The sequence below is a fragment of the Vombatus ursinus genome, unplaced genomic scaffold, assembly GCF_900497805.2.
Source record: "Vombatus ursinus unplaced genomic scaffold, bare-nosed wombat genome assembly UNPS02003292.1, whole genome shotgun sequence".
Lineage (NCBI taxonomy): Eukaryota > Metazoa > Chordata > Mammalia > Diprotodontia > Vombatidae > Vombatus > Vombatus ursinus.
The window spans coordinates 15,273,931-15,286,286 of NW_020943070.1; the positions used below are offsets into that span (position 1 = coordinate 15,273,931).

General features: G+C 37.2%; 1 protein-coding gene across 3 annotated transcripts in view; it reads left to right on the forward strand.

Annotated features, from left to right (window-relative positions):
- The window catches only part of TPH2 (tryptophan hydroxylase 2), a 129,365-nt gene that overhangs the window by 11,520 nt on the left and 105,489 nt on the right, over positions 1–12,356 (forward strand). For all 3 annotated transcript variants that reach the window (XM_027873983.1, XM_027873993.1, XM_027873982.1), the window contains one exon: positions 8,674–8,741. In XM_027873983.1, coding sequence (XP_027729784.1) covers positions 8,674–8,741 — 68 coding nt within the window. The remainder of the gene's footprint in view (positions 1–8,673; positions 8,742–12,356) is intronic.

Genomic DNA, 12,356 nt, shown 5'->3' on the forward strand with positions numbered 1-12,356 from the left:
TTATGGTTGACATTTGATGCAGTTTGTCCTGTGAAATCTGTGGAGTCCAGAAATCAGTCAGTGTGTCTATGACTACAATGTACTAAGTGACAAATTCAGTGGAAAAATTCATTCTACCCTATTATTTAGCATCAAATAGAACAAAAGTGAGATAGCTAGGTGTCACAGTGGATAGACTGCTAGACCTGGAGTCGGGAAGACTCTTCTTCCTGTGTTCAAATCCAGCCTCAGACACTTATTAGCTATGTGGCCCTGGGCAAGTCACTTTACCCTATTGGCCTCAGTTTCCTCATCTGTAAAATGAGCTGGAGAAGGAAATACCAAACCACTCCAGTATCTTTGTCAAGAAAACCCCAAATGGAGTCACAAAGAGTCCAACACGGCTGAAATGATTGAACAAATCACTTAATGTCTCTGAGCCTCAGTTTCTTCATCTGTAAAGCAGGGAGCCGGGATTCAAACCAAGGTCATTTGATCCCAAGTCTGGGGGGGATTAGCCTAAGAAAGACGCAGGACATAGTAGAAAGTGCTGAAATAAGAGTCACCAAATCAGGCTTCAAATCTTGCCTCTCGCTTATTTCCTGCGTGATCTCAGGCAAGTGACTTAATTTCTTGGGGCTTCAGTTTACTCATTGGTAAGTGCAAAGACTTGGCTAGGTGACATTTTAAGGTACCTTCCAGTTCTAAATATGATCCCATGCAAACAAACATGTTACTCTAGGTCCCTTTCAACTGTAAACTCAGTGGTTCTGTAGAGATGTGAACTATTACTCTTATTTAAAAGGTACCTATCCTAGGGCAATGCAAAGACAGGCTATTAACTTTCTGGGTGATTTTTAGGTAAGACCTTTCACTTTGTGAGTCTAAAGTTTTTTTTTTTTTTAATATTGTTGTTCAGTCATTTCAGTGGTGTCTGACTCTTTGTGACTCCATTTGAGGTTTTCTAGGCAAAGATACTGGAGTAGTTTGGCATTTCTTTATCCAGCTCATTTGACAGATGAGGAAACGGAGGCAAACAGAGTGAAGAGACTTGTCCAGGGTCACATAGCTATTAAATATCTGAGGCAGTTCTGGTGCTCTATCCACTGCACCACCTAGCTTCCCCCTTTTTTATATACAAAGTGGAAATTAAGATGCTGATGGACCTCAAAGGGGGTATTGAAAAGACTTGACAATAAAACAACTGGAAGGCATCTTGGAGAGCATGGGTGCTTAACCCCAGAACTGTAAGTGATCTATTACCATTGCCTCACCCATTTCTCAGGCAAGGAAGGAGTTCTTTCCAACCTTAAATTCCTAAATGCTCTACTTAAGCTAGTTGGAAAATTATTCAGCCCTTAGCAGGGGGTCAGCCATTTCCCCAGAATGACTATAGCATCACTGACCTTGCTGTGAAGAAATTTTATTTTGGTATACAGTCTAAATTTCTCTTCACTTAATTTCATCCCATTCCTCCTCATTATATCCACCTTATGAGGTCTTCTCTTATTTGATGTGCAACCACTAGAAATAATTGCAAGTAGTTAGCAATTCCCTGCCTCAATCATGTGTTTTGGTGTTGGTTTTTTTTTGTTACCACACATTTATTCTACAAATAAACCAAATGTTCATTTTGCAAAATTTAATTTTGCTGCATTATTATTTAGTGAGTAAGGAAAAGGAAATGATATTTTTTTTTCTGTGCACGGACCAAGGCTAGGTACGGAGATAGAGATTGGAGTCCCCAGGACACCTTGCTTTGATTCCCCTGAAAGGAAATCAGCTGACTACAGAAGAAACTTAGACTGTGAGATTTAGAAAGATAAGCTTATTGGACAGGATTTAGAATCAGAGGATTAGAGAGTTAGAGCTAGAAGAGACCTCAGAGATCATCTAGAAAAGATTGCCGGAGGTAGCATCATCATCATCGTCGTTGTCATCATCATCATCATCATCAATCATCATCATCATCATAATCATCATCAGCATAGTACTTTAAGGTTTGTAAAGTGCTTTACACATGTTATCTCATTTTAGCCTCACAACAGCCTTGGGAGGCAGGTATTATTATCCCTATTTTATAGATGAGGAAACAGCAGTTAAGTCAGACAAAAGTTAAGTGACCTGCCCAAGGTCACACAGCTTTCAAGTCTCTGGGGCTGGATTTGAAATCCAGTCTTCCTGACTCCGGGTCCAGCATTATATCCATTGTTCCACCTCACTGCTTCATTGCAGATAGAACTTCTGACTTCTAGTCAGGAAAATCTGAGTTTGAATCCTGTTACAGATTCTTCCTTAGCTACTTGATCCTGAACAAGTCATCTAAACTCTCTTAGCCTCAGTTTCTTCATTTATAAAATGAAGGAAATAATTTCACCTTCCTGTAAGGGTTGTTAGAAAGAGAAAATGAGATTATATATGCAATCTAATTATATGCATTATTAGCGTATTAATATAAAATGTATAATTAACATATTGTATTACATATATAACATAATCATACATATGATGCTTTGCAAACTCTAAAGGGATATGTATATATATATGTATGTATGTTAGCTATTATTATTATTTAGTCCAATGCCTTCATGTTTATAGATGAGGAAACTGACTCCTAGAGAGGTAAAGTAGTCTAGGATTGTAATGATAGGAAGCTGAGCTGCAATTTCAAAACAAGTTCTCTGACTCCAAATCCTGTGTTCTTTCCACTATTCTATGGTTTCTAGAACATTGTAACAGGTTTTTTGTTTGTTTTGTTTTTTCTCTAAAAGATCAGCCTTAATACCAAATCATTCAGGCTCTCACTGATTGGTCAATAATAGGTCCCAGTCCAAACCCCACTTGGTCATGGTTTGGGCCCTGATTGGCTCAGAATGAATGTGAATAACAATTGTTTCTATTTTGTCCAGAAACCCTGAGGGTCTTCCCCTCCCAGATCTATTTTTCTTAAAAAATTGTTTTTTAGGCAATTTGGGGTTTAGTGACTTGCCCAGGGTTACACAGCTAGTAGGTGTTAAGTGTTTGGTCTGAGGCCGGATTTGAACTCAAGTCCTCCTGACTTCAGGGCCAGTGCTTTATCCACTGTGCCACCTAGTTGCCCCCAGATCTATTTTTTTTAAGAGGCCATTCTTTGCCTCATTTTTTAATAAGCCTTAATCACTGAACGGGTGCTGCCTCAGTCAGACTGCTGTTAAAGATCTTAGCTTGCAAAGGCCAATGTCCCCCACCGAATCCTGGGCCAACTCCAGTTGTCCTGATCCATATCTGGACACTAGACACAGATGGCTCCAGAGGTGAAAGTGAGGCTGGTGACTTTGCACAACCCTCCCTCACTTAAATCTGATTCACTTGCCTTACATGGTATCATCTCCCTGATGTCATGATCCTCTTCAAGAAAGAAAGACAAACAGCCGCAACAGTTGAGCCAATATTTATAAAACAATAATGACAATGTTCAGTTGAGGGTACTAGGTAGAGGTTGTTGTCTGTTCTGGGTGTTCTATTTGGAGCAATAGCAGCAAAACATTGACCCCATGACCACCTGCATCCCAGCTTAGGCTGGATGGCTGAAGAATGTTCTGTCTCTAAATGCTAACATAGATATGTACTCAATGTCTTCTCTTCCCAGCTTTTAGCTAGTTCATGTTGCCACATAGGACAGTCTGGATTAGTGGAGCTAACAGGAGGCCTTTGGATAATTACCACACTTGGTTAATGAGGAATGGTAGCAATTCATTCTCTCAGCTTCTCTGGGATGATGCAGGTGCATGCTTTGAATGAGTATGCAAGATTTCTCTGGAAAACCCACAGGAGTAGGATGCCATGAGTATAGTGTCACGCCTCAGAGAAGAGGAGCAGATGTGGAGTAATCCATGGCCAGGAGCCTGTTTCTTTTGCCATGATGTTTGTCACTTTGAAAAATCCAGGGGGCCTAAAGGACAGTCTCAGCTTTACCCTCTGAGATACCTTGACTTTATCCATGAGTTTTGAAAACCTCACAACTTCTGACTCTCCTGTAGTGAAGGGGAGGCCTTTGCTTATTATTTTTTAACAAATATTTATTTTCTCTCCCTTCCACCTCCCCCTCACTACTTTGGGAGGAAAAAACCTCCAACAAAACCAAACCCTTATAACAAATATGGCTAGCCAAGCACAACAAATTCCCACATCAGCCATGTTCAAAAATACATGTCTCATCTTGCATCTCCAAATCTTAACCCCCTGCTTCCTTTATTTGGATTGTTTCTCTGAGTGTTTATAAAACACTACCTTTAAGACTGAATTTTTTCTTTTCCTTATGATTTAAAAAATTACTGTTTCTTCCCAATGACTTTTGCCTTTACCCCTATACAACATTCCCTGGTTACAAAGAGGTACAGTTAAGCAATACAAATTTATACATTGCCCATGTCTGACAAGGTGTGCCTTCTTCTACGCCTCTAGCAACTTACCTTTCTGTCAAGAAGATGGTCATGTACCTCACTGCCAATCCTCTGAAGATAAGATTGGTCTCTTTGGTGACCAGATTTCCAATGTCTTTCACATTTGTATGCCTTCACATTATTGTGGTCACCATGTAAATAAGACACTATCTTCTAACCATTATGACCTTCTCAAAAGAATAAGGCCATGGGGTATATATTCCTCCAGCTTCCTACCAAGTTCATTTTGTGAAGATTTCAGGCCTCACAGACCAACTACCCAGGGCCAACTGACCATTCCTTTTTTTTTCTTTTTAATTTTTTCACTTAATCATCTTTAATTTTTTTCCAATTATATGTAAAGATAGTTTTCAACATTCATTTTGTAAGATTTTAAGTTCCAAATCTTTCTCTTTCCCTTCCTCCCGTCCATCCTTCCAAGACAGCAAGCAATCTGATATAGGTTATACATATACAATCATGTTAAACGTATTTTCACATTAGTCATGTTGTGAAAGAAGAATCAGAACAAAAGAGAAAAACCACAAGAAAGAAAAAACAAAAAAACAGTGAAAATAATATGTTTTGATTGGCATTCAGACTGTATATTTCTTTCTCTGGATGTGGATAGCATTTTCCATCATGAGTCTTTTGGAATTGTCTTAGATCATTGTATTGCTGAGAAGAGCTAAGCCTATCATAGTTGATCGCTATACAATGTTGCTGTTATTATGTACAATGTTCTCCTGCTTCTGCTCACTTCACTCAGCATCAGTTCATGTAAATTTTTCCAGATTTTTCTGAGATCTGCCTGCTCATCATTTCTTATAGCACAATAGTATTCCATTACATTCATATACCACAGCTTGTTCAGCCATTCCCCAATTGATGGGCATCCCTTCAATTTCCAATTCTTTGCCACCAGAAAAAGAACTGCTATAAATATTTTTGTACATGTGGGTTTTTTTCCTTTTTTATGATCTCTTTGGAATATGGACCTAGTAGTGGTATTGCAATATCAAAGGGTATACACAGTTTGATTGCCCTTTTGGTCATAGTTCCTAATTGTTCTTTGGAATGGTTGGATCAGTTTATAGCTCCACCAACCATGCATTAGTGTTCCAATTTTCCCACATCTTCTCTCACATTTATCATTTTCCTTTTCTGTCATATTAGTCAATCTGATAGGTATAAAGTGGTACCTCAGAGTTGTTTTAATTTGCATTTCTCTAATCAATAGTGATTTAGAGCATTTTTATATGACAATAGATTGCTTTAATGTCTTAACCTGAAAACTGCTTGTTCACATCCTTTGACCATTTATCAGTTGGGGAATTACATTCTTATAAATTTAATTTAGTTCTCTACATATTTGAGAAATGAGGCCTTTGTCAGAAACACTGGCTGTAAAAATTGTTTTCCATCTTTCTGCTTTCCTTCTTATTTTGGTTGCATTGGTTTTGTTTGTTCAAAACCTTTTTAATTTAATGTAATTGAAACTATCCATTTTGATTTTTACAATGTTCTATATCTCTTGTTTGGTCCTAAATTCTACCCTTCTCCATAGATCTGACAGGTAAACTATTCCTTGCTCTCCTAATTTGCTTATGGTATCATCCCTTATATCTAAATCATGTACCCATTTTGACCTTATCTTGGTATAGGGCGTGAGATGTTGGTTTATGCCTAATTTCTCTTATACTATTTTCCAGTTTTTCCAGCAGTTTTTGTCAAAGAGTGAGTTTTTATTCCAAAAGCTGGAGTCCTTGGGTGAATCAAACAGAAAAGCTTTTTCTGCATCTATTGAGACAATCCTATGATTTCTGTCAGTTTTGTTATTGATATGGTCAATTATACTGATAGTTTTCCTAATATTAAACCAGCCTTGCATTCCTGGCATAAATCCCACCTGGTAATAGTCTATTATCCTGGCGATAAATTGCTATAATCTCTTTGCAAATATTTTATTTAAAAATTTTGTATCAATATTATTAGGGAAATTAGTCTATAATTTTCCTTCTCTGTTTTGACTCTTCCTGGTTTTGGTATCAGCACCATATTTGGGTCATAAAATGAATTTGGTAGGACTCTATCTTTGCCTATTTTTCCAAATAGTTTATATAGTATTAGAATGAAATGTTCTTTCAGTGTTTGATAGAATACACTTGTAAATGCATCTGGCCCTGGAGATATTTCATTGATGGCTTGTTCAATTTCTTTTTCTAAAATGGGGTTAAGTATTTTATTTCCTCTTCTGTTAATCTGGCCAATTTTTATAAATACTCATCCACTTCACTTAGATTGTCAGACTTATTGGCATAGAGTTGGGCAAAATAGCTCCTAATTATTGCTTTAATTTTCTCTTCATTGGTGATGAATTCACCCTTTTCATTTTTGATACTGGTAATTTGGTTTTCTTCTTTCTTTTTTAAAATCAAATTAAGCAAAGCCAACTGGCCATTTTCTAGTGAATTTGTGAGGTTTGACAGCAGGATCAGCCTGAGTCTATTTAGGTTTGTAGACATCTTCCTACTGTCTTGTTTTCTCTTAAAATTATTCCCTCCACTTAGCTCAAACACCCGGGAAGATGCATTACATACAACAGCAGTCCTTACTCTGACTCCATTTTCTGGGTTGTGCGGAGGCTTCCATAATATCACTCCAGGTATCTGGGATGTGGAGGAGAGTAGGAAAAAATTGCTTGTACTTTGCTCATAGCATGAAGAAACAATTCTCTTATTTGTAAGTGGCTGTGAACATCTAAAGTAAAGGAAAACAGAGAGACACTCAGGGGTCTCTTCTTGCAGAAGTTTAATAGAACTCCCTCCAGGTGCAATGCAGGTGGTGACTTACCTAAATTTAGGTTTTTTTTAAAAAAAGGTCCACATGTACATGCACTCATAGAAACAGTCCATTTAATGAAAACAGAAAATCTTTCATTTCCACTGAAGAGAGAGAAGGCATGCATCTTTCACATTCTCTAAGACTTAAAGACAGGCAAGATATAAGTTGTTCTGGAAGTCTGTAGATGTGATCGTTTAATACAGTGAAATCTCCATTTTGACTAATTTGGGAGAATGAGTGACTTAAAAATTACTTTTAAAAAAGAAATAACAATCTTATTACTCTCAAGCACACAAAAGTAACTGAAATGAAGCTAAAAAATTGCCCAAAGATGTCTTGAGGGGACCTATTTTATGAAGAGATAAAAATAGTTTATAATGAGCATGTCAATTATTTGCAAATCAAGCTTCTAAAGCTTGGAAGATTCTTGAAAACAGTTCCCTTTAAATAGTTTAAACATTCTTCCTCTCTTGAAATCTTGTTTTCATCATTTATGTACTGAGTTTAGCTACTCTTTTTAAAAAATTAAATATACTTTTGATTATGAGCTTAATCAGTAAATATAAACATCTCAATTCACAAAGAACAAAGAAGACAACTGTACATACAACTCTGAACTTTTGTTGTAATTTTTTAAAAAGTATGTTAAATTTAACAAACAAGTAACACAGTTATCCTGTTTATTTGCCATTTTGAGATTTTTTTTTCTTCTGTATATTTAAAATATTTTATTGATTTTTTTACATCTTAATCACTGCCCACTAACTCCCTTCCCCAAACAGAAGCTCTCACTTGTAACAAGTATGTCAAATCAAGCAAGATATTTCAACATATTGGCCATGTCTGAAAATATCTGTCTCTATGTCTCCTACTGCTCCTCTTGTAGGGTGTTGTCAAATTGAAATAGAAATGAATCTCTGAGGGCCATATATCGACTTAGAAAATCACAAATTAACCTTATCTATGTTGTATTTTTATTTATTTTGTTAAACCTATCCCAATTACATTTTAATCTGGTTTGAGTTTCACTGGGAAATCTCGGAGGCTGCTTTTGTCCTTCAGGCCTCTAGTCTAACACTTCTGATAGTCCATCAATCACCTCTCTGCCAGGAGGCAGGGGGCAGGAGGCCTGAGGCATCATCAGCCTTCTGAAGTCATGATTGGTTACTCAGTTAAACCATTCTTTATAAATTGTGGGAAAGTCAACTTCAACTTGATTGAACATGTTTTCCAAATTAGCAGTCGAAATGTAGAGATTTTACTAGAAGTTCAATTTTGCCTTTTCTGAATCAATGGTAGCTATCAAAACACAATGTTGAAATTTGAATTGATCACCCATTATATAACACTTTGAGCATTTCCTTTTAGTCTTTCTATAGCTAATTTTCTTGTACATTGTTAAATAAATGAATCTCTTTCTTTGCTTAAGGGATTTAAGGACAATGTCTATCGACAGAGAAGAAAGTATTTTGTGGACCTGGCCATGAGTTATAAATAGTAAGTATCCATATAATTCTTTCTTGTGGCTTTGTTGCTGGCTAGTTAGAAATACACACACACTTACTCACACACACACACACACAAACACACTCTCACACCATGCTGTGTTAAATGAGAACTGAGTTCTCTTAGCTTTTAGTTTTCTAGAAGTATAAGTGAGCCTTTACATACTAGCCAGCTCCATGGAGACTCTAAGTGCCAGCACTGATGCTTGACATCCTGGAGTAATTGTAAAATAATGATGGCTATGGGCCAAGTGCCAGATGCTACATATTCAACATTGTGTTCCCAGTTCCTCTAAGGTGAGGTGTTTTGTAAGCCTCTGCATGACTCTCCATCATTCTCTTGCCCTCCCTTGGCACTTAATGTAGGGTTTGAATAGGCAGCTCTGGAAATAGGTTCTACTTTTGTTTTTGCATAGATGTTTTAGTCTTTCTCTTTCTCCTAACCCCTTCCCTTCCTTCCAAGGAAAGCCAGACTATACCAAAGGAAAAGTGCTAGACACTGCCCCCCCCAAGATGGCGAAAAGGTGCCACAGACAGAATAGAAAACAAAATTTCTAATCCCTTAAATCAAAGGGAAAATTCCTATAAGGAGGACTTTTAGGGTGGTGGTGATAATTCAAGAAATGTGTGGAAAAATGAACCCTTACATATCTACCATAACATTGCTCTATGTTAAGTAGGGAATCTTAGATATGGAATGAAGTCAGTGTACCTTGCTAAGTGGTAAGGTTACAAGTATTAATTATGACTAGTACAGATCTTTTAGATAGGTTTCCTCAAAGATCATAGCAGAGAGGGAAATAATCTATTTTGAAATTTAAACAAAAATTGAATTCTTACCTGCATATGTGCAGACCACTATAAAAACACTCTTTTTCTAATCTGATGTATGAAGACCTATATTATCTGGTTATAGAAACCACTTAAATCTGTAACATATATAGTGTAGGTTCATTCTTTCTAGGCTAGAAAGCAGGAATGTAGTAATGTAGCAAAGTGAGAAGGACAAGTTTCTGTTACCATTGAGAACATAACACTTGTCTCTATGTGAGATACCTGCCATTTTGGACAGAATGTGGAGGAGTCTTAACTCAGTCCTTTGTCTATCAATGACTTCTACTCATCCAAACTTTCTTTTTCTCTTTTCCTTTCCCATGAATTCTCCGTACTATCAATTGTAGCCAGGGTAGCATCATCATGGATAGAGGAGTGGACTTTGAGTTAGTAAAACTTTGATTCCAATCTTGCTTCTGATACTTCCCTGCTGTGTGACCACGGGATGGTTCCTCTTACCTCCAATCTCCCTGGTTGAAATTTGTAAAAGAGAAGTGAAGACAGGCCCTGATACTTATACCTTTTTAAGCAAAATGGTATACAATGATGCACTCATTGGGAAACAAATGCCCCTAATGAAAAAAGTCTTTGTTTTAATGAAGAAGATCTAGCAATGGGATTAAATTCTATAAAGAGGCAATGGGAAAAAAAGATTACAGTCTTGAATACTTTAAGTATCCTGATTTAATCTGTTTGGTTATTCCCTCTACCAACATAGTCTCTCCTGCCTTAGTCAAGACTTTTCATGAGTTACTGTGACCAAAAATAATTCATTAAGCAGTGGTCAACTTTATGATGATGAGCATCTAGACATAAACAGTCCATTTCAGAGTCTGTTCTCAAAGCTTTTCTAGTTTAGTAAGACCTGTTTATTTTGTGTTTCATTGACATAGCTTTTGAGAATCCTGATCACCTCCAGATCATCAAGAGTCATCAGAATCAGACTTTAGAGAAAGAAGATAATGCATATGAGTTTTTAAGGATCTGAAAAGATCTGGGTTGTAGAATCTAATTTCCTGAAGACTTTTTAAGATAACTTAGTATTGCTTAAGGTAAATACCAGCCTTGGGGCAAGAGGAAGAGTCGAGCTGACCCCAGAGAACTTTTAGTTGTTCATATTATGATATGAGTATGGATAAAGGATCAATGAATAGCCTGGGGATTCTTGAGACCTTTCTCAAAGATACGAAATAGTTCTGAAGAATACAATGGGAAAATGAAAGAAGATCAGAAAAAAAGTTAATATTGTAGTTTGGGGCCTAGGATAGGAGTTTTTAACTACTTTATGTGACATGGATCCTTCAGGCAGTCTGGTGAAGCATATGGATGCTTTCTTAGAATAATATTTTTAAATGCATAAAGTAAAATACATAGGATGACAGAGGGTCATTGTTTTCTAGCAGAGTCTAGAAACAGGAAGGAAATAGCATGAGACCATAGGGTGTCATGAGATATATGTGGCATCTGGTGGCACAATAGACAGAGCTGGGCATGGAGTCAGGAAGACCTGATTTCAAATCTGTCCTCAGATACTTACTAGCTGTGTGACCTTGGACATGTTACTTAATCTCTGCCTTCTTCAGTTTTCTCAACTGAAGATTTGGATAATAAGAGCACTTACCTCACTGGGTTGTTGTGAGGATCAAAAGAGATAATCATTGTAAAGCACTTAGCACAGTGCCTGGCACATTGTAGGAAATATATATGCTTATTGCCTTCCCTGCTTCCTTTCCTGGTAAAGTCTAGAAGCAGGAAGGAAATAGCGTGATAGTATAAGTGTTAGAAAGCATGGAGTTGTAATAGACTTAGGAGCCATCTAATACACCTCTCTCCTTTTATAGATGAGGAAACAGAGCTACATATATTAAAATCATACAGAGGACTAAGAAGGGGATGTCACTTGAGTTTGTTTGTTTTTGTTTTTTTAGGCAATTGGGGTTAAGTTACTTGTCCAGGGTCACACAGCTAGTAAGTGTCAAGTATCTGGTCTGAGACCAGATTTGAACTCAGGTCCTCCTGACTTCAGGGCCGGTACTCTATCCACTGCGCCACCTCGCTGCCCCATCACTTGAGTTTTAACCAAGTAGATTCAAGGGTAGAAGTGGAGAAAAGCATGGCATTTTACAAATTTGGAACACCATGTGGTCCAACTTCCTTATCGAAAATAAGGTAAATAAGAGGTAAATAAGATAAATGAGAGGTGAATAAGGTAAATAAGATAAATGAGAGGTGAATAAGGTAAATAAGAGGTAAATAAGATAAATAAGAGGTGAAGTGATATGCCCAAGTCACATAGATAAGTAGCAAAACTGGGATTCAAAACTGAGTCTTCTGACTCCTTATGTATTCTACTATGAGAGGATGAGGCACAAACAACTTTAATATTTTGGAACGGTATAATTGGCTTTGTATTTTGCTCTCTCTGTCTTCCTTGGCTGGTCAGTGGTAGGATGGGGTGATAAGAAAGGGACAGAAAGACATGACAAGCTTTGGAATACTCTTATGCAGGGAGTGCAGTGAATAGAGGCAACAATTTAAGAGGATAGAGGGATTCAGGGAATGAGTGGAAGGATGGAGAAAGGGATCTTTATCTTATCTCGCCCTACAAAGTCATTGCTATTATTGTTATTGATATTGGTTAGAGTTTTGGCATGTTAAGATTGTATGCCACTTATGGTCCCAGGGTCTTCTAAATCCATGAGGCCAAGGACATGTGCTCTGTAGGGATATTTTGCTTTATTCTATAGAAATGTAAATAACTTTTAAAGGGGGA